Source organism: Caloenas nicobarica, chromosome 2 (assembly GCF_036013445.1).
Source record: "Caloenas nicobarica isolate bCalNic1 chromosome 2, bCalNic1.hap1, whole genome shotgun sequence".
In the NCBI taxonomy this organism is placed as follows: Eukaryota; Metazoa; Chordata; class Aves; order Columbiformes; family Columbidae; genus Caloenas; species Caloenas nicobarica.
In genome coordinates this window covers 150,308,066-150,331,542 of record NC_088246.1, presented here as the reverse complement: position 1 = coordinate 150,331,542, position 23,477 = coordinate 150,308,066, and the positions used below count along the sequence as shown (strand labels likewise).

At 38.9% G+C, this 23,477-nt stretch overlaps 1 protein-coding gene across 3 annotated transcripts; it reads right to left on the bottom strand.

Moving 5' to 3' along the window:
• Positions 1-4,736: 4,736 nt before the first annotated feature.
• MED30 (mediator complex subunit 30) lies at positions 4,737-21,006 on the bottom strand. 3 transcript variants are annotated; one of them, XM_065628742.1, is made up of 5 exons: positions 20,927-21,006; positions 20,049-20,254; positions 18,954-19,112; positions 15,719-15,829; positions 4,737-4,985 (listed from the first exon to the last, which is right to left on the bottom strand). In XM_065628742.1, the coding sequence occupies exons 2-5, from the start codon at positions 20,220-20,222 to the stop codon at positions 4,890-4,892; spliced, it is 540 nt and encodes a 179-aa protein (XP_065484814.1). In that variant the 5' UTR covers positions 20,223-20,254; positions 20,927-21,006; the 3' UTR covers positions 4,737-4,889. The 3 variants fall into 3 exon arrangements, with proteins under 3 accessions (XP_065484814.1, XP_065484813.1, XP_065484815.1); XM_065628741.1 differs by having other exon boundaries at positions 20,918-21,002; XM_065628743.1 differs by lacking the exon at positions 20,927-21,006 and adding an exon at positions 20,768-20,855.
• Positions 21,007-23,477: the final 2,471 nt, after the last annotated feature.

Genomic DNA, 23,477 nt, shown 5'->3' with positions numbered 1-23,477 from the left:
ATCAGAATTACTGGTCTCAGAGCAAGAGCTCTCACACTTACACTCCCTACTATGCAATATTTGGTCATGAACCCCAAAACTGCAGTGGCTTTTTTTTTTCCTCCTGAATCCCAGTTCTCTCTTTAATGCAGGTTTAAAATACGTTTTCCCGAATCCTCTTTCCTTGCCTCTGTTTTATGGCCAGTTCGAGCTTACCTAAGTTTTGATAGTTGCTGTTATATTTCTTGATATTTTCTCCTCATTGTTTCAAAGTCTTCCCACTTCAAAAATGTATTTCAGTGATGGATTGTCTTCATGACCCTCTTCCTCCCTCTCCACAACTATAAATACCACTAAAACCCCTACATGGCTATAAAAACAACTGCACTGCTATCCACTGCTGCTCAGACAACTTTAAGATCACATATCTTTCTTCCTATTTAGGCAAATCTGAATTTATTTTTCAAGCAAGACTTCATGAGAAAGCACACACAGACCTAGGAAAGGATTTTATCACAGTCATTCCTTTCAGCCGCTCATTTTCAGTTCTATCCCAGAACATTGCTCTATAGCTTTGCAGTAAGGGCAGTCAGCCGAGAAGGAAAAGCAAGAGCGTGAGGGGAAAGAGGGCCCAGCACGTCAGCCCTTCTATGGGATCTGGGCAGAAAAAGCACAGAGTTTATACAACCTCAGCAGGGATTACCAGATACATCAGCTGCTGGGAACACGTGCAGAAGCAGAACTCTCAGCAATTAGGCAGCTTGCAAGTTGAACACGAAGGCACAGGATGAGCCGAGATGCTCCCAGAGTTTAGTGCACACACGAAAATGCAGCTCTGCTTGTTTGCCTCCAACACGCCTCTGGTCTGTACTGGACCCAGTCCGGTGGGAAGCGCCATAAAACATGCATTCTGCTTCTGACCATGTTCACATCAATACAAACACTGTTCGTGGCTCTTAGTAGTGTTATTTGTTGTGTAGTGTTGTAACAGATGCCAGAGCGTGTCCCTTATGCAATGTAAGAAAAATCCTTGAAATTTACACAAAAGTTAGATTTAACAAAAGTTTCACTATACTGCATTTATTTACCTCTCATATTCCAGTTATTCATTACATTTTCTTAAATAACTGGCATTGGCACATATTTTTTGTCACCTTCATTAACATCCTGCAATACATATCAGCCAGCCCGTTATTTTTATGTATAAGAATAACCTTCCAACTTAGCAAAAAACCTTATTTTAAAGCCCTGATGCTCTACCATATCAGTCTTCTTTATTATTGAGAGTAAGTGAACTACTCACTTTCTTCCCCAAATATTTTTTTCTGCACTGATGTATTTGTAAGTTTCCTTATAACTCCCCATTTCCTTTGTTAGCACAAAGTAATTAAACTAATCCACCCTCTGGAAACCTCAGTTGGCTCACAGTGTCCTTGGGTATAATTCCATCTTTTTTTGATGTTTTTTTCTTAACTTCAGATCTTCAAATCTACATCCAGAACTTACTGTTTTCCACAGCAGCTGTCAGTCGTTCTTCAGCTGTATTCCTTTTGTTTTGTGCAGCCATCTTGCACATCGACGAAATCTTGATTCCTATGAGACCAGAATCCTTGCCCTACTCCACTTAAATCCATTATTTACAGTGATTAATTTAAGTAGCAGTTGTGCCCAAGTTCCAATTTCTCCATCAGTAAGAAATCCAATAATCAGAGCACTTTTTTTTTTTTTTCTCCCTACAAAACAACAAGAGCAGCCATGGTTTATTAGAACACTCTGGAAGTGTCCTTGCTGTCTCTATGGAGGACAAGAGGAAACGTAAACTCCTTGCATCTTTCCTGAACATGGCATAAATCTGCTCCCCACTCTTATCTTCTTATTTAAGGAAAACCTTGGACCTTTGCATACTGTTTAGCAGGCAATTTCTGCATTGTGACACTGAACTGAATGTCCAATATCTGTTATATTGTCTACAAAGGTGCTGGATTAATGGTCTCATTTTGAGAGTATGTATTAACTTGGGTGCTCCCACAAACATGCTACGAAGTAGTGAGCATCCTGACTCTGCTGCCTCAAGTCCTCTCTGGGCAAAATAGAGCCCCAGGAACCCCAAGCCCCTCAAACATTTTTTATATTCCAAAAATGGAACCATCTTAGGTTCTGGTATCTGCTCCTGGGACTGCCTGTAAGTTCATCCAGCTTCTACCTAACCACAAATAGTCAATCATATATAAACAAAACATTGAAACATCTGCACTGATATTGCTTTGCTGATATTTGTAAATACTTCGTTTGCTGCCATTTCATTAACTAGCAGTTAAAGTTCAGTTAGCATTAATGAAAATATTAAATTTCAGCACATATTGATGCCCAGTAATTCCTTTAAAAGTGTTCCACAGCTCAAGAACTGCCACTTTTCTTAAAACTGTCATCTTCTTGGCCAAATCCTAAAGTTATTCATGGCTGCGGTAGCAAATGAATTATGTTCACTACCCATACTTTCATCTGTGTAAGTCAAAGTGTAAGGTTTTGGTCCAATACCTTGCAAAGTTCCTGTTTTGACAGTATTTACTGTGATAATTTATAATTCTGTCAATTTCTGCACTTTGCAATTTAGCTACTGCACTATCTATTCGGGTAGCGGTTTAAAGTGTTTTCTCCTCTCTCCCAGATGAAAAATTGCAGTATAAACCTTGGTTGGTGCTACCAGCTGCACGAAGTAAGCTGAATATTGTACTGGCCAGACAACTACTTGCAATATTTGCACTCTTATTCACATTTTAGGTTACTTCTGCACTGTATATATGCAACAGTCAACAAACTTTAAAGACATTCAGCAAGAATACACAGTATACAAGCAGTGGAGCAAAGTCTAGATTACTCTCCCTTTTCCATAATTGTTCAAAAATAGAACAAAGTACTGAGAATTTTAGACTCACAATTCGGATGTTGGTGCCATTTCAAAATCCACTTCAAATACCACTTCTAGGCTGGATGCATGCTTATACATACACTGATCAGAAAACTGCCACTACACCTTGCAAATACAAAAATGTGCCTCCATCTTAAACAACAAAATAAAATCTCTACTTGCAGTTTTCATCTCCTTTTCAAAAGCTTTCTTCAAAAGTTTGACCTATTTTGCTTTTACTTATAAAACATTAATGTTTCTCACAGGTACAGAAACGAACCATTATTCCTGACCAACGAGTCTGCCACAGTGGTCAATCTAAATGAGAACCAAACCTCTCTGCCACCAGCTTTGCTACTAAGCGATCTGCTCCTCTGTTTGTAACATGTGAGGAAAGAGATCTTATTTGTAAGGTGTTTTAACACCTGCTCACACCTACGTATTGTCATAGCTACTTATCACTTCCAATGCTGGGTAAACTCATCAAAATGAACATTTTCTGACTCTGTTTATTTGCAATTATAGGACCAGGCATCCATTTATCTGTTAATGTTTAAAGCCTTCAGAAGGAGAAATAAAAGACAACCATATTGTACCTAATTTCAGGGAAAAGTCACAAATTATTCACCAGGTGTGATCAGATCTATTACATGCAAGTGATTTTTTCCTCAAGGAGCAGACAAATGGCTTGACCTTATTCAAAAATAAAATGAAAAAAAAAGACTGATAGAACAACAAACCAGTATAACATTTTAAAAACCATATAGCTCAAATCAATGAGCACTCAGTATCAAAAGGCCATATTGTTAAAAGGATACCATTTAAGTGGACTCTTCAGAAGGTTCTGAGCAAATCTTTCACACAAAACTATTAAGGAATCTGACTGGGCATGGAATGAGAGTTAAATGTAACACAGAAGAAACAAATAATGAGGATGGTCAGTTTTCATCTTGACAAATATTAACAGTAGAGTGCCCTACGGATTTGTACTGAAACAGTATTATTTTACATATTCTTTCATCTGGGAAAAGAGACGCACAGTCCACTGGTAGCACATAAGAATAACAAAAATTATTAAGAATATTTTCAGGGTTACTGAAAATTGTGAGGAATACTAGAGGCAGAACAAAGAAAGATGAAGGCCGATGATTAACTCAAAATAACGAACTGCTCATATACTCCACAGTTTTCTAGGACTGGCAGTCACAGGGAAAAGATTAATAAGGCTTTATTCAGTGCATTCTGGTAAACAAAACCAAAGTATTCCAACCACACATAATGCTATAGGAATACTGCACCATACAATAGCTGGAGCAGTACTCAAGAAATTATACAGTTACAGAAGGAGTTAATGTTGAGGAAATTTGTATTTAGTCTTCAATTAAAAAGAGTTATATCCATAAGGATATATACATAATTTTATGTAACTTTTGAATTTTGCTCCATTTCATCTAGTATAACATATATCCAGTGATAGGATATGAAATAAGATGAACTTAAATGGCATAGTAGCCTGTAGTGTGTATACCCACAACGGGGAAACATGGCACTGTACTTGTACTATCTGATCACTTATCTTGATCCTGTATCTTAGAGTGACTTTTCTGTATTGCAACTTTTCCTGTCTGCAGAGGTGGTTTGCACAGCAGAATGGCAGGCAAGCACCTGTTTTGAAAACAGCGTTAACTTAATTATTAAAAAAAATCCACTTCTTTTATAAAAAACCCATCTGCGTAGCAATCTAAATTATTACTGTAAGTTACTTAGGTTGTATTATATTGATACTAAGTGAATCACTCAGGTAATACCTGTAGGATTAATCTGTTATGAAAACAAAGCCAACACCACCAAAGTTATTACAAAAACCCACCATTTTAATTTTGAAGACTTTTTAAACATTACTGCAATATAGTTGTGGGAAAATATGTTACTTCTTAGAAAGAAATTAAGTATATCCAAAAAAAGCATATATTTTCCAACTACAAAGTTTGATTTTCCTTGTTCAGTTCCGCATTGCCAACATGGCATTTATGTCCCAAATAAGATTCCGTAGCTGATCCATGATCTGCTTCAGCTGCTGATTCTTCTGTTTCAGTTTCTGTGGAAAGAGTTTATTAAAAGGTTTTTTGTGATCAGTTCAAATAGCGCACTCAGAAATTCAACAAAAGTTACAGTGCTATGAAATGCTATATGGATCTTCTCAGTTGCCTGTAAGCAGTATTAGTGGGATAATACATCCTCTTTAAAGCACACTAAAAACACAAGAAAGCCTCAAAAGTTAAGGACCATTGCTAGAGGAGGAATGCAGTTTCTTTTCATAGCAGGTTGTTTTTTTAACAAAACACTTGATCCCTTCAAAAACCAGAGGCTTGTGGGGGTTGATCCTCTCCAAAGTCCAAAAGACAGCACTTTATGTAGAAAGAAAAGAATCGGTAATTTGGACCAACACAGTCCAGGGAACAGGTACATTTATGTGAATATATGTTGTATAACGTGCGTGCACAGATAAATGAAGGATTAACAGCAGAAGCTTGAACAAAGCACAAGGTACAGGAGAAGCCAATCAAGATTTTCCAGCCCTTCTGTCTATGTAGGTCAGCCCTGATGTGCTAAGGGCTCCTGTCTTGAAACAGATATTCCCAAGCACATGGAATTATTTAAAATTGTGTATTTGTTTTTGTGAACTGCAGAAGCATCTGAATGAACAGGCAAGCAGCAAACTTTCTTTTATCTGGGTGCATAACCAGAACTTAAAAAATGTGTCTCTACAAAAGAAAGACTAAGACACTGAACAACCTCCCTAACCTTTCACATTTCAGAATAATACACATATTTATTGTCTGGTTTATTTATTTTCATGCTCAAATCAAAGCTGTCAAAAACTAAGTTACTGTGTATTGTTAACAGCAACCTATGTCCTTCATTTCATTCCAATTTGATAAGATGTCAGCATTATCACATTAGAGATCGTACTAGTTATTCATTAGGGAAGTCTGGACTTCCAAGTAGAGTGAAAGCAAGGCAAAGACTTGCTACCATCAAAAGAGGACAAACTATCCAAATATTTCAGGTTTGACATAACTTTGTTATTTGCACTACTAAAAGGCAATACATTAAAAGGACAACTCAGATCAGCAATATTACCAAAGTAACTGGAACAGTGATAAAAAGAAGCAATATCCTGAATATCAGTCTCTTGAATGTTGATGTGGAAAACAACATTTTTAAGGTGCCCAGCTGGTCAGCTGGGAAAGAAGTCCAGGGGAAAAAAAAAAAAAAAAGAAGCTTATTGATGTCAGACCTGTAAAAATTGGCTAAAGTACTATTGTAATTACATTTAAATTACGTGGGGAACATAGAACTCTGAGCAAGGGAAATATTCCTGAACACAGACTTCGGTGGACACATTCCCTGGAAGCAGAGACAATACTGCGTTCCAGACTCCTGAGAAGTATGTAAAACAGAAGTAGGACAGTTCACGTGCACTAATTTGGAACTTCTAATCAAGTATTTGACTGACTAAAAGGTATTTTGAAGGTAACTGTGCATTTATCTAATGCTTCTTTGTTTTCCAATTGCTAATCCAAGACTTGTACAGTAGAGATCCAACTCCTAAAGACAAGAGCAAAAACTGAGAAACATGTAGTTACCAAATGAAAGAATTGCAAGCATCTCCCTAAAAAAGTTCATGATATAACATCTTGATGTTTGAGAAAGTATGAGAGGAATGAGATAAACAAGCATGTTCATACCTGTGGCATTTTTAAACATCTTTGTTTGCCACCTTCAACATTCACTCTTAGAGAAATCAATGAATGTTACATCAAAACTGCCAGCTGAATGCAAGCTGTCACTCACTGATATTGAGGCCATGCCATTTCATGATTTTTCAAAGCCTTCATCAATAGAAACAAAGGCCCAACAGCCAGTGATGGTTATTCAAGTCACGGATAGAAAGAACCATTAACCTCTGATATGCAGATTGTGTTCTCTCTCCATCCATGTCTAATTGTACCACTCAGTACTGTTACGCAGGCATGCCCACATGAACTTTACACAAGTTACAACTAAAAGACTCATTCTGCAAAACTGTTTTCATTTCTTGTGCAAGTGTTATTAAACTGTAAATTGCTTGATCTTTACTTGATACTAGACAAGGGAACCTTCAAACTGGATTTCATCTGATTTCAAAGCATCTGTAAAGACAAGAAGTATACAATTGTTACTTTATCTGAAGATAATTTCAGATCCTTGTCTTCAGTGAAGAGCTATTTTCTCAGCTCTTCTATTCTACTTTTTCCAGAGAGAGAAAAAACATCTAAAATGAAGCACCATCTCTGGACTGCTAGGCTGAAAAAAGAATAAAGAGAGGGAAAAAACATCCACTTCAAAGAGCGTGGTCTCCTAATTGAAATGCATATAGTGATCTTTGTTACTGATCTTTGACAGGCAGTGGTCCACACCACAAAGTACTTATAATTAATATGTTCTGCACCACTAGCAGTGCTGGCCTCTGCTTAAGACTTTGCTGAGACAGTAAGAACATCTCAACTCAAGTTTAACCTTGGTGAAATGGCCTTCTTGGGAAACGGGCAAGTTTTGTAAGCAGCTTCTGCAGCAATAACAAATTTTCTTTTGAACAGATTGCTCGCAAGTTGTCTCCCACTCCTTCCTCCTTCTACTGAAATGACTTAGTTGAACTCTGGACTGCTTCTCGGGATTAACAGTTGTAGGAACAAGAAAAGGTACTTCATCCTACACACATGCTACAGCTTCTCACTTTATCTCTCTTAAGACAGCATAGGAAAATTATCTTATACGATGCAGTTTATAATGAGACCTAAATTCACCTTTCCATATGACAGGCATGTTTCTGTTAGTCGCTCTCTGTTAGAAAAGTGATCTGACTGAAAACCAATCTAAGGGGTCCTTCTTTGGTAATATTAATTTTCAATGTGGTAAACTATCCATTTTGATTGACACTGCAAGTACTACGGCCAGCATGATGGAGCTGGCAAGGACTGCACCTTCCAGTAACCAACGAGACCTTAGTAGGCTTAGGTCAGGTAGGACATTTATGAAAACAAGCACAGAAGCACAAAACCCACATAAATGAAACAAAGTGGAAGAACCATAACATACATCCAGAAAACTGCTGTCTTTCAAGGAACATGCCATAAATAACATGTTTCATACAGATTTGGGTTCGGCAGCACACATTAATTTCAACTTAGATGGAAATCAGTTTTTGACTTAAACTCATTTTTGGTTCACTTCATTCCATTTGAAAGCACTGCTGTCTAGACCAACACACAACCTTCTATCAGAGATGTATCAGAGCTTTACTTTGCGCAGTTCCCGACTCTCTCCTCATCTTTAACTCACCTATCTTTCCCATTTTAAAACCTAAACATCACTATGAATCAATATTCTGCACTCAATCTGTTTGTTAAAAGTCCCTTCTTCAGGCGAAGATAATAGTGTAAACACTGCGGAACAGTAAGATTATATTCCAACTGATACCTGTAAAAAGTACTTGCCTATGTTGTACGGGCACTTCTACTGCCTAAGAAAAAACAAACAAAAAGAGATGTTTCGATCTTGAAAATCTTAGACAAAAGACTATTCTCCTAAATGCTGTGCCAGGTATTATTTTTACCTGCTCTGTTCAAGTCTTGCAACAGTACAGGCCAGAAGTACATCTAAGTATTAAATATTAATTTACTTGCATAAATCTCAACAGAATTAAAACAATTACGTTTACTTTGTTGATTACGACTCTACTTCAGAGAGAACTTGCATCATTATCTTTTTCATGAGCGTGTTACCCCTTCTGACCATAAAACTGCTGTAGGAAGTGGTTGTTGAAAGTCTTATGAAGGCAACAATGGTCTCTGCTTTTCCATTAAGTCAAACCTGAGAAATTTCTACAGAAACATCATATTTGTGATTGATAGGTGAGAAAAAGTACAGCCTGCCCTGGCAATTCATACCGTTCTTTTTTTTTTTTTTTTAAAAAAGAGTCCATAATGAAATCTCTGAAGAGGTAGAAAAACTTGTTTTTTTCCCCTTCGGTTTATAGTCAAAAGGCTTCGAATGTTATATGCACACAGCAGGAAAAAAATGACAGAAAAAATGCCTCAACACTCTGCACATCTCTCTTAAATCTGCTAGGTGATGTTCTAACTTATGGCTACTCAACTGATACCAAGGCCCACTTTTCATCCTAATAAATTCACATATTCATCTATTTATAACACATATTTTATATATTTATATTATTATTATATTACATATCAATTTATATTATTATATCTATTTATAATATCTTTATAAAGCTATATTTTTTCAAACTGATAAAAAGTATTCATCACTAATACACTAAGTGCTGTGCAATGAAACATTAACACAGTCATTGTTCAATAACTACAGCTTTTCCTGATGTCATTCACAGGCATAACTGTGCCATCCTTACTGGAAATGAGAGACTGGGTTTTCCACCTCCCTCCTCACCTGACAGCTGAAAAGAAAATTGCCCCTTCTGCACGCACAACTCTTGTTCCTGAAACAAGCCGAGGCACCAGTGACAGCCTGTGCTCCACTGCATGCTCAGTATTTTTCCCATCTTGAACCAGAGAGCAATCACATGTATCCACTGCTCTGTGGTTCAAAGAGGAACAAGTGTGTTCATTAAAATAGGTGGATGTTTGCTTCATACCAATTATTTATCATTTGATGATGAAGATTGAGGTCTTATTTACTGAGTACCCTCTAAGCTATGTAGCTTGTAATGGAATTATCCATTCCTCAAGGTGCTTTTCTACCACACTCCTCTGTGTTACATGCCCATTCTTAACATGAAAATCACACAGATGTATGATCCTTAGTTACGGATGGCAAACTAAGTCACAGGAACACTATGGATAAAATTGGAGTGCCTATTAACTTCGTCCAGAGACATCTAAGATTCAAGTCCACCACTAAACTTTATAACAGCTTCCCACATATTCGAAGGTCAGCCATCACCAGCTGGAAGGGGAAGAATGAACGACTACCACAGATATTTTCTGGAAGCCACAAGGATAAAAACCCAGTTCTTGAGATCAGCCTTCAGTTACTTACTACTCACATTAAATCCCTCCTACTCATTCCCAAATTCCCTGCTTATTCAATACCCTCATGCGAGTTATGTAACACATTAACTAGGAGTCTTATAATCTTATTTATTTACCACAATACTGATTCAATCTAAACAGTGTCTAGTCTGCAACAAAAGCAGAATAGCTCAAGGACTCTTCCAGGAAAGGAAGGGGGACGGGGAGGGGGAAGTGGAACCAAATGTGATAATGTAATAAAGGCTGAATATATGCATTTATACAAGGACAAAAGGGGACAACTGGGATTGTAGGGAAAGCTTTAAGCTTGGTGTTTCCTAATTTCTCTCAACTTTGTAACCATGATATTGTTTCAATACAGGAAACTACATGAGAAACTTTGCATGAAACATTTCCTATTAAATGGAACCGGAAATATTTCATTATATGGAATAAAATGCATCTGAGTGCCGAGAAAGCTGAGCGATGACATTACAAGACCACTCCATGTAATCTTCTATTGGAGATGGAGAGAGGCTCCTGATGAAAAAGGACACATCTCAACTCATCTTCAAGAAATGCAAAGAGCGGGATCCAGAAAACTATGGAAAGTATGGTCTGGTCAGCCTAAGCCTTCACCCCGGAAATACTATGCAGCAAATCCTTCTAGAAGTCACGTCCAGACACATGAATTAAAAGGTGACTGCAAACAGTCATCTTGAATTTACCAAAGGTGTGTTGTGCCTGACCAACAGGATGGTCTTCTATCGAGAAATGACTGGCTGGGTGGCCAAGGGGAGAGCAGGGGATTTTCTTTACTTTGGTATCAATCAGGCTTTCGACAAAGTCTCCCATAGTATCCTTGTAGACAAATGAGAGATGTAGTTTGGACAGGTGGTTTACAGAGTTAGTGGAAAACTGGATTGGATTCTCAATGTTGCGATCAGTAGTATTAAGACCAAGTAGCAGCTGGTCTTTCTTGATGTTTCTCAGGATTGATACTACAGTCAATATTCTTAATATCCTCATTAGTGACTTATGCACACTTAATGACCTAACCACCATATCAAAGTATCAAATTTGTGGACAATACCAAATTGGTGGAAGTGGTCAATCTACTCAGTGGTAGGATGTCCAATCCCGGGGGACCTCAACAGGTGGGAAAGGCAGGCCAACACCTATCTCAGGAACTTAAATTAAAGCAACATCCTACATCTGAAAACAGAATAAACTCATACAGAATCACAGGCAGAGGGTCAACTGAATATAAAGCTGATTTGCAGAAAAGGTCCTTTTTGAAACTTTCTGACAAATTGAACAGGAGTCAGCAGTGGATCTTTTTGCAACAATGAAGACTAACTGCACACTGCACTACTTTAGCAAGAGCATACCTGCCAGGTCAAGTGAAACTTAGTCTCCTCTGTTTGGCTCTGGAACATGGTTGCCAGTTTGGTGCTCAATACAAAACACTAACATATCGGAGAACATCCAGTGGGAGGCCAAGATGACTGGAGCTTGATTTGTTCAGTCTCAAGCAGAAAAGGCTAAGGCAGGATAGCAATGCTGTCTTCAGCTACCTAATGAAGATCATAGAACAGACAAAGCTGAACTTTTCTTGAATGTCCACAGCAAAAAGATGAGGGGGAGTGGACACGAGTTACAACAAACGCAATTCCAGTGTAACATTAGGAGAATTTTCACAGTGGAAGTCGACACTTAAGAAGGCCCCAGAAAGGGTAGAATTTCCATCTTGCAGATATTCAAAATGTTACTGGATATAAGCCTGAGCAACTGGGTGTAACTGTGATAGCTGGTCCTCCTTTGAGCTGGGGGTTGAATCAGACTCCAGACCTCCCACTGAGCCTAAATTCCTCTATGATTCTGCCATTGCAGAGACCCAGTTTGGGTACCCGAAACAGAATGGAACTGCGCCTATTGGAGATTAATCTGTGAGAACGTGTCCAAATAAACATTTCTTCCTCTCCTGTTAAAGTGTGCCTCTACAGACACAAACCAAATTAAAACGACATGCAAACAGGGTGAAAGATAGTTTAAAAGGAATGCAAGTTTTCAGCATAGTCAAAAGTAGTTTTCAGGCAAAGTTCTCCAAAGAAAAAGAGTAATTGCAACTTTAAGGACTACTGCCCAAAACAACATCAGCTGAAGTGCACAATGGTCTTGTTATCAAAAAAGCCCAGAGCTAAACTCGTAACAGCTTAATTGAAAAGCCTGTCATGTGGATCATACGTTTTCCTCTTAGCAAGATCACTGTTAACCAGTTAGCAAAGATTAATTAAGAATATCAAACATGATTATTTTCTAAAGGGTCACTTGAAATGTTCTAATATTATTTCACATCATTTCATTCTCACTCAAATGTACGGAGACTACTAATTATGTGATGGGTTTCCTAAGTGGTTCATTTGAAACCAGACCTACAGCATCTAAAAAACCAAAACTGTATTTGCTCCATTTCTAAAATCCAGCAGTAAAGAAAACTGCTGGTAAGGAAACAACACAAATCAAAGTGTTCTCAGCCTGTGATTTGATATTTTCTGTTGTAAGCCTGTCAAATGTACTATAAGACCACAGACCCAAGGTGAGCCTGACATATTGAAAATTTTACAGACGATGCTATACTTAAAAGGTAAGAAAACTGTAGATGGAACATTAAAGACTCAAAAAATATTAAGACAAGTGAGAAAACTTTGGCAACAGCTTCCATTTGTTGCAAACAGTAATTATGTACAGTGAAAACTGAGTAAGGCCTTGTATTAGCAGACGAATACAAATGCTAAACTGATTCTGGAACAGTAAATTATTTACTCTAGAAAAGAGTCAACCACCTCAGCAATTTACAACCCCAGAAAGCAAATACAGACAAAAGGAATAAGCAACACTTTCAGGAACCGCAGAAAAGAATTGTTTAGTACAAAAGGTAGAGGTAGTTAGTGCTCAATAAATTGTTTGGCATTTTTTTGTTTTGTTTAGTTGGTTTTGTTTAGGGGTTTTTTGTTTGGTCGTTTTTTGTGTTGTTTTGGTTTGGAGGTTTTTGTTTGTTTTTGGTTTGGTTTGGTTTTTGTTTTTAATAATAATGGCGCACACTTCTTAGTAACTGCTGGCCAAAAATCCCTTTTGTTTTTAAGCTTAGTAGGTTTTACTTAAACCTACGCTTGCTATATATTATGGAATTGTTAGGACAGAAATTCATTACATTGTAAATAGATCTGTATTTTAAATTAATGGACAAGTACTTCTTAGCCAGAGTGAGGACATTAAACCTTCTGACCTAAAAGATAAGTCTAATGTAGCAGAATAAATAAATAAGACCAAAAGATGTCACTATACAGTAAACCAACATCAAAAGCTACCACAGTATTTTGGAACTCTGCTACAACAGCTTCTTCTGCCCCAAGAGTGAGATGGTGGGTATAGGAAGCAGGTGGCGCTCCCCACACCCTGCACTGAAGATGGCCCCTTCCCAGCGTTAGCAACGCTGAACCGTTCTGTGTCAAGTTGGTGGCTCCTGGGAGGGGGGACGTTTTTGTGTGAGAATATACAATCCACAAGGTTTATAGGATCTGCTGGTTTTGGCTGTGCTCCAGGCCGTAGGGCAGTAAGTGTCTTTCACGTACATCCAGAGCCACTAAAGAGATCAGGCTGGCTGCGAAGTCATAGCAAGAAGGGCAAAATTAAAGAGACCCATGAAAGGTCTAAGAATTCAAATGTCTCAACAGTGTCCAAGTATTTGATTACTGCAATAATGCTTTTAGCATGCAAGACTGAAAAGATATTGCATATCACAGCAAAAGGGACGAGGTGAGAGCAGGACAACCAGCTGAAGGGAGAAAAGATAGTGGGTCACGAGTATAGAAAGCTGCTGCTTCTGTCACGTGGCTTTCCCTGTCACAGAATTTTCATCAACGTTTTGTATTACTGAAATTTTGCTTAAATAAATTAAGCAAAATTGAGTTGGAAGTGGGCATCACATACTACAGAGGACTGAAAATCTGTCAGGAGTGTTAGCTAATAACCAGAGAGGGCTATTTGAGCCTAGCAGCTAGTGTCAGAAATTAGACCAATTAGCCTGATTCTAGTGATTTTTCTTTGCAAAAATAAAAATTTCTTTATTTCTAGTCATAAAATCCAAAGCATTTCCTATTCTGTAATGTACTAAAATTTGACCTTTGCAATTGGTAGTGTATGTGCTCATACAATTGGAAGGAAATAAAAGAAAAAAAAAAATCAATGCATTTTCAAAACCAAGTAGTTTAAATTTCTACTGCAATAGTTAATCAATATTCGTTCACAAGAATATCAGAGAAAGTTCAACTATCTTGTGAAGATTTACTGTGGAAAGTCTGGAAAGCAGGTCTAGGCATTTAAATGTAAATACAGGATTTCTGACCAGATTTAAATGAATGTTTTAATACATTCTTAATTACCAATTTTCTATCAATGGTCCTGTAACACTGTCAACCTTTTTAAGGTTTAGAAGTCATCATAAACATTTATGAAATGCTTTTCCCAAGATCACACCAAGGAGATTTAAAAATGTATTAGCATATAAGTACAACAACAAGGGCAAAAACATGTCATAAAACTATCAGATCCACAGCAAATATGGACAGTTAAGCTTATTAATACTTAAAGACTGCAAAAATGTGCATAAATTCACAGTACAACGTTATATACAATATAATATATACAACCCTGCTACATCAGCACTGAACAGAAAGAATACAACAGGAAAGGTGACAGCTGCTTTTCTCTAAACTTGCGTAGTCCTTATTTTCTCCTGTACGATATGCATGCATTTTTCTAAATAAATGGGCTACGAAAAGTTCAATACATCTCTGATTGTTGAGTACAAATTAAAATATTGGAATTATTTTAAAAGCTGAAAATCCCACAATTATTCTCTCCATAAAGAAATACTTTACTCATTTATTTGCTTTGTTCAGTTATTTTGGTAGATTATGTCTCCTTTTTACTAAGCATTTACAGACATTACAGCTACAGAAATACTTAATTAATCCTATCTTTGTACTTTACAGATTGAAGAAACAATGTTCAAAATCGTAGTCTGGTAAAACCACATCTTTTAAAACTCGATATTATATTAGCATTTACTACAGCATAGTTATTTTTAGGTTCGGATCATCTTTAGTAATTGTACTGAATTGCATACTGCCACTCAAACTGCAAATTTAACAGCATCTTTATCATACATAGTAGATTTTTTTCTGAACGTGTCAAGATTCAATAAATGCTACATTTAACAAAAGGAATGGTCTTCCTCAAGCTGTCAAAATACAGAAGGTAGCCCTGAAAATCCTGTACCAACTCACATCATTCCAATAATATTTACACATCTGATGTTCAATACCCATTTTTTAAAGCCTAAGGTAAATTTTGAAAAGAAATAAGATCCTTAGGCCCCTTACCTCAATCTGTATTTCCAAAATCTAGTCGGTTAAACATAATACACTGTATGCAGAATATGTCCGTTTAAAAAGAGGCATAAGTTGAATTGTCAGGAAACCTAAACTCTACAGTCAGAGGTACAGCTAAAACAAAAATAATTGCTTACTAAAACGTAATTCTGAAACACATGCAAGAAATACATATTACCTTGTTTGCTGGTAGACATTTAATACAGCTACCTAGGAATGTAAGCTTTGTAATGACAAGTTGACATTTTCAGTCTTATGCAACTCAGTTCCAACTTTGTTACCTTATTTACTTCCATAATTTCCCTTCTCTCTTCACTAGCAAAACGAAGCTGACTTGCAGCACCACGATCATCATGCTTGGAGCCATCTTCTTCAACATATGGAATAAGTTGCTGTGAAGACAAGAAACATTAGCTTTAAAAAAAATAAAAAATAAAAAAATAAACAAAGAAGAAGAATAAAAGAAACTGAAAACTGGAGATACAGGGGATACATAAGGAACTACCATTTTCTCCAAAGGTTCGAACTTCCCAAGAGGAAGCAGAGACAAGCTTACTTCATCAGCTCAAACCCAAAAGCCTTGGAATGATCTCAGCTGGTTCTCCAGGAAAACGATGTGCTTTAAAAAGACACAATCCCATGTATTAGCGCGCCCAGACCTAAGCAACTTCACAACCACAGGCAGAACCCAGTCTTTACATTTCAAAATGTTTATCACACATAATTCTTGTGTTTTTAAACTCTGCAGGTTGTGATCTTAAAATTTACTGTTCCACACTATGAAATGCCACAAACATTAAGTCATCATTATTATAAAGTATTTCAGTGATATATTAAACACAACTACGACTGGCTTTACACAGCTACTTGGTTAATACCCTAATTATGACTTGCTATTTTAGTGGGCCTCTGTTTGGCTATTCTTAAGACCAAGCCCACAGTTCCTTAACAGTTTTTCTGTAAGAATTTCCTACTGTGATTTCCCTAACCACACAGAAAGCTTCTAGAAAGCAAAAAATCTTGATAAATAACTTCTAAATTAATATCAATGTTCCCTTCCTAAAAAAAATAATTAAAAATATAAAAAGAATCAGTGTATATACTAGATAAAAAACAAATACATGCTCCTGTGTCAGAATACTCCCAAGCTAACATCTTATTCAAAAGTAATTATAAGCTGTAACATTTTACACATAACATACATCCACAAAGTCTACAGCCTATTGGTGTTTTTCTTTTCTGAACTGAGAAAAGCTAAAGCTAATAGCAAAATTACATCCTTGTTCACAAACACATTACAGGCAAATGAAAGACTAGTAATTGATGCAAATGAGCAAGGAGACATTAGTTTAAAAGTCTGGGAGCAAGTTGCCTTTGCATGCATATTAACTTGTTACTTAGGTCGGAGTGTAATATTATGAAGCACTCAGCAGCATCCTTCAGCATTCTGATGGAAAACTTTTATTTAACCTAATGAAAATTTAATTTCCTTCTACAAAATTTGTTTTTGTAGGCCATACTTATTAAGCTTATATAAATGGACAAAAACTACTACACTAAACTCTGCCGTTGTAGTAAAGGTTAAGGACTTACTGCCTTTGCATACCATAAAGCAGAAGTAGTGTGGCTGCTAAATACTCTTGGAAAAAACTCCTTCTCTCTGTGATAAAAAAACAAAGTACTGCTCAAAGTAGAATATTTTCTTTGAAAACCTCCCATCTTTCAGAAAAGCTAGTAGAAAAACAAAAAACAAACCCTCCCAAAACAAAGACAATCAAACAAAAAAACCCAAACCAAAACAAAGACCTCCACCTAACATACAAATGAAACAGGAAATTTAATCAATTAGAGAACTTTGTAGCCAGATCTGCTTCATAATTATCTCATGCCTTACTATGTTACAATAGTTAACAGACAGTTCATAAGAATACATATTACATTGATAATACCCATCAACTTAAAAATATTAAAACATTTATATCAGTAATAATAGATTAAGGAATATTAGTAGGTACTGACTTGATTGTTTAAAAAAGAGATTTGTTGATATTCCTTAAATATATGGTTAGAATGTCAGTCATTAAATAATATGATTGAGACTATTACTGAAAAGCTGAAATAAGAATTTAAGAAAACCAATCCAAGAGGAAGGGTGTGCCACTCTCATTCACCATAACTGCTAAAACATGAGGAGGTAGGCATTCTATTAACTCCAGAGCAGGAAACCCTAAGTTGATAGGCGAAAAAAGAATTCCAGCTATCAATACAAAACTCTGCTGTGCATAAGGTGGCAGTGAGACCTTGCATTAAAAAAGCTTAAAGGGACTACTCATTTTCTCTATGGAGATTCTTTTTTAAGCTGGCAACACGAAAAAACTGTGAAAAGAAAAAAAGAAAAAAAAAAAAAAAAAGACCAACCTCAACTCATTCCGATTTCCAATCGTATGTGAAAACAAGACAGATCAAAAGCTTTTAAAGGGGACACAAGTATTCAGTAATGCACACAAGTCATCAAACCATGAAAAGAGTTGTTCTTTTTTTTTTTTTAAATGGGAAAGTTATCTTACTTCCTTGCTTGCTGTAAGGTTTCTAAATACCTTTCTCTGAAACACATGGCAGTAACCGCTGACAGATCAGTCGTCTAGAATGCACTGTACAGAATGGACTCCTTAATTTCTTTACTCCTATTCAGTGAAGAGACTCGAATATAAAATATAATGCTTCAATGATTAAAACACAAGTCTGTTAGTAGAGTTGCCTCAGAATCCAGAGGTCAGTAATTAAAGCACTTCACAGTTCTGGTTAATGTAGAGCAGTAGTAACCCTAATCAGAGCACAAAACAGGCTTTAAGAGTACTACTAGGAATTAGAAACAACTTGTAAGGGGGAAAAATGAAGTTTTGATTTTACTAAGAATAGCATTTTTACTAGGAAAAACTTTGGTCAATCTCCTTCCTGAAGGTCTTACGCTGGTAACTTTTCCATCACCGCCACACATTCGGATTTGGTTTATACTGGCTCAGCAGGCTAAGAGTAGTTGAGTGAGCAAATTACAGAAGCACACACTGATGGCCAGAGCAAGAGAATAATGTTTACTACTCAGGGAGCCAGGCTGTCAGGTGAGAGGTTAAAGTAGAGTGTTTCCTGCTATAACCACCTCTTTGAAAACCAACCAATCAACCAACACAAAAACTTGCCCTGACTCTTGATTCTTTATTTCCTAGTGGAAAAGAATTGGTAAATGTACCAAGAAGCCTGAGGAAAAAGGCTGACATTTTAAATGAAGTTTCATTTCAAAATTGGATTCCTTCCACTGGTAAGAATTGTTGATGCCAACATGAAAGTTTCAAAATCTTTCAACCAGCTCCAAATAATAAACAGAATTCAGTCCACTGAGCAATTCCACTCTCATTTAAAACTTGTTATGAGTCTCCTGTAACTCAGAAGAGTGGATGATATGCTAAGCAGAGACTGGTTATTCCGATTTGTAATTTATATATTAATAAACATACTTACTTCTATGGGAACAGGATCGAGCCCAGCACAGTTTTCGTTGCATTTGTCATAGACTAGTCTCAGTTTTCTGAAGAGTATTGATAGCTGACGGAGATGTTCCTGAAGCTTTCCCAGTCTGTCTTGGTATGTTCCAGTATGATAAGTAACACCATTCGGTAACTTAGAGAACCAAAACCCCAAAACATTAAAAATATTACATTAAAGTTTCTGTTACAGGAACTAAATAAACTAAAATAAGTCAAAGGGGTTTTTTTATGTTTTAAAATAACACAATCATACTATCCCCACAGAAGTCACTGACCTATTTTCTTTATCAGCAAAATTCTGTATTTTATCTGTCAAATCACTGCTGTCAAATAGCTTCATGTATTCTGCATTTTGGTCTGTAACTCCAGTGAATGCCTTCAAAATCCTTAAGCATGACACCATTGTTATCTTTTACAACTATTACACTTCTAGACTTTGTTTCTCAACCCCAGGTCACAATTCAGACACACGATCCAAATGAACTCCATGTTAGCAAAACTCTAAGTACATATACCTACACCTATGATATTTACAGAAGGAAACTGCTGGAACTGAGAAAATACATAGGGAACGGGAGTGATTATCTTCTGCTCTCAATAGAGCAACACGACAGAAGTTTGTATGTTTTCCCAGTAAGTAGCCGCAAATAAGGACTACGTCCACTTTAATAACAAGAAGATCTAAGTGGATAATATTACAAAAAAAGATCAATGAAAGTTCCTCTAAAATCACTCCCCAGATATTAACAAAAACAGAGAAACATAACCGGCATATAAACAGACTTCAGTATTCATAAAGGAAAACACAGATACTAAAGGTATTTAGAGCATATTTATTCTAAGAATGATAACAATTCGGCATGTCTGGATGTTCTTCATCTTCACTTAACGTATAGGAATAAGCAAATATTTCAAGAGTAGTAGTCTGTCCTGCAATCAATGTCCCTTTTCAAAGCAGTTTGATCAAGTTATGTATTTAAATGTCCTAAGCTACCTCCTGTGCCTATATATACAGGCAGCTGGTGGTAAAAATGTGGGAAGTTGTGGGCCATAAAAAGTTATGTCTCACCTGCATGTTCCTCAGTAACTGGAAGATTTCCATGGTTCGAAATACGATGTCCTGCACAGTCTCTTGGCCAATTCGACAAAGAGAAGCTGTATTTACCTCCCTCGCTGCTTGAGCCTGCGTCCCTGCAAACGCCCCGGGCGGCATGCCTGCCCCAGCGAGAGGTGGGGTTGACATCTCTTGACTTTAACCAGTCCCACGGAGTCCAGCTGCACAAAGGAGTTAAGACGGAATGATTAAGCATGTGTTTGAGTCTATAATAATAAAAAACTTCCGTATGGTGGCTATGCTGTTCCTTTTCCCCACGCGCGGTCCCACCCAAGATAAAACTGTTCAGCTGACACAAGGCAGCTCGGTGCTGTCCCCTTTGGTTTGGGCACCGCTCCCGGAACCACTGCAGCTCTGCTGGGCAGTGGAACCGGGGGTGCTGCTCCCACACGTCCCCTCAGAGCAGTCACCGGGGCCCTGCCCCGCTCTGTCTCCAGGGAACACGGATGGGGCTTCTGCCCAACTGCCGCACCTGACCGCAGCCCTTCGGCGGGCCCCGGGCCCTGCCCCGCTGCCCCTCTCTCCGCCAGGACCCACCGCCGCGCACCCGCCGCCCGGGAGGCCCCGGGACCCCGCAGAGCCTCCCCCGCCCCGCTCCGGTTCCCCCCTGGCCCAGCAGGCCCGCCGGTGGCTCCGCGGTCAGCACGGCCGCCCGAGGAGCCACGTGGAGTTACCGGGACGGGGTGCGACACGGTCTCCGCTCCCCCCGCCCCAAGGCCGCAGCGGGGCGGCCCTCGGGAGGGGACGAGAAGCCGCCCCGGGCCCCGCAGCCCCTGCCTGGGGACGCTCGGTTGGTAACGGCAGCGCCGCGACACCGAGCCCACCCCCCTCACCCCTCGGGCGGCGGCCGGAGCTCACGGGGACCGGGGCGCCGCGTTGCCCTGGAAACGCGCAGGCGGAAGCACTCGGCGGCGCGGGCCACCGGAGGCGGAAGTGACGTCACCCCCGCGCCGGGGCGGGAGGGGAGGTTCCGTCAGGGGCGGGAGTGGGGGCGGTGGGGCCGGGCCGGGCCGGGTCGCGCTGCTCGGTGCGGGCGTTTGGTACCGGTCCCGTCCGTGTCCCCCGCTCGATGCGGGGAGGAGGTGCCGTTCGCTCTCCCCACGGGCGGCCTCGCTCGGGGACTGGGTCGTTTTTCAGGCTTGCTGGATCACGGGAGGGTTTACGGGCAGGTCAGCCCGGGGCCTGGTGTACGGTTCTTTGAGGTTGAAAGGTCAAAATCTTGGCATGTTCGCACAGTTCACACCACCCCTGTGATGCGGGTGAGGGTTTGGACGTGGCGTTTTTGGGAGGTCATGCTGATAAATTGTTGAATATCTGCTTTGCAACGTGCGCGTCTGTGGGTATACACGTGCACAACTGTATTAATTTTATACCGTGATAGAATCATAGAATTGGTTTAGTTGGAAGAGACCTTTAAGATCATAAAGTCCAACCGTTCACCTGACACTGCCAGCCCCACCACTAAACCGTGTCCCTGAGTGCCACATCTGCACGTCTTTTAAACACCTCCAGGGATGGTGACTCCACCACTTCCCTGGGCAGCCTGTTCCAATGCCTGACAACCCTGTCCATGAAGAATTTTTTCCTAATATCCAATCTAAACATCCCCTGATGCAACTTGAGACCATTTCCTGACATCCTATCACTGGCTACTATTGAGAAGAAACCAACACCCTCCTTGCTACAACCTGATTTCGGGTAGTTGTACTATTACTACCTCTTGCATAGATATGCTTTTGCTAGTATAGAAGAGCTTTATGCTTTGGCCTTCCTGTATGGCAGTATTTGCATGGGAACAACAAACTTCTGTGCCATCCAGCCTGTGTACTCGTGTTACACTACAGGGTGTTTCAAGAAGATGGACCCAATTTCAAGTTGCAGTCGACATCAAACTGGGTCCATCTTTTTGAAACACCCTTTATTATAATTGAATTGGTGCAGTTCCAAAGTACAGACAAAGCCGCCTGTGTGAGGAAGAAGTGCTGTCGAAAAGAAACCTGGCAGGGTCTGTGAAGGCTGATAGATATGGATTGTCTATATAGTTGTTAATGCTTTCTGTCTGTATAACGAGGAGATTCTTCATATGCAAAAATCAATAAGTACCAAAGTTTCTCTTTTTGCAGTTCATGTCGTACCTAGGACTCTATTTGAGTGATTTGACAATGAGTACCTGAAAATGCAGAATAGGGCATTTATATACCTGCAGCTTCTTATGAATTCTTAGGAAGTACAGTCTCAAAGTCATTGTGCTACATTAAAACTGATATTATGAATGATCTTTTGTACAAAATGCAATGCTGTAAAAATAAATCAGAAGCTTGACGCGTGATATACAGCCTTTGTTAAAGAAAGGAGAAAGCAGCCAAGGAACATTCAGGGACAGAACCATACAAACTTGCTGTGAGAGGCATTTTGCTGCAGAAAACATTTTATACCTCAGAAACAGATTAATGAGGGGAAACACCACCCTTTTCCCTAAACTGAAGGTTTTTGCTGCCTGGCTAAATTCTCCCTAGCACACTGCTTTAGCCAAGATGCAATGTAAATAATTACAAAGTATTTTAAGAAAGATCTTAGCATTATAGATACAAAAGTGGTTTCTTAAATGAATGGAATAAAATTGTTCATTAAAATAAGAGGGGGATATTTTCAGACAGCAGAAGAACACCCCGTGTTGTCTAGCCAGACAACGCTGGGGAAGAGCAGCCCCTGGAGAATTTTGAAGGGCTTGTGGGAGGGCTTGCATCTCAGGTCACTGTACATGAGCGAAATGATGCAAGAACTGTTCAAGAGCTGAGCACAAAGAATAACGTTTTCCTCTTGCAATATCATGCCCAGGAGCTCTGTTCACACTGCTTAACCTGCTGCCCCAAATCTGATGGCATGAGAGCAATGAGCAATTGAGACCACTTGCTATTCGGGGCTGCCAGACACAGGCTCCATGTACGGGCACATCCTGAAGTATGTGACTGTCACGTACAGCAGGCAGCTGAGATACAGAGCCAAGTCTGCATGCAAAGGGCGCTGAAAAACGTTGCTAGGAGGCCTAATGTTCTCCATTGCAAGTCTGTGGAAACATCTAAATCTGATTCTTCACTCCTAGACACAGAAATCCTCTCCTTTTAGATATGGAATGTTTTCTGGGTTGAATGAGAGAAAGATGAACATATATTTTGCTTTTTAAAAGCAATCCGTTAAGCAGCCATTGTCTGACTTCAGTTTGGGCCAAGTGCTTTTGTCTGGAAAGCGTCCAAATCAGACAGTTCATCTTTCACATCCATTTCAGTTTCTGTGGCATCAGTTCAACCGGTGTCTTAGGATGCTGCAGCCTCTGTTCTTGGGTTGTAGAGAAGCTACCAAAAACACCTAACAAAGAACATATAT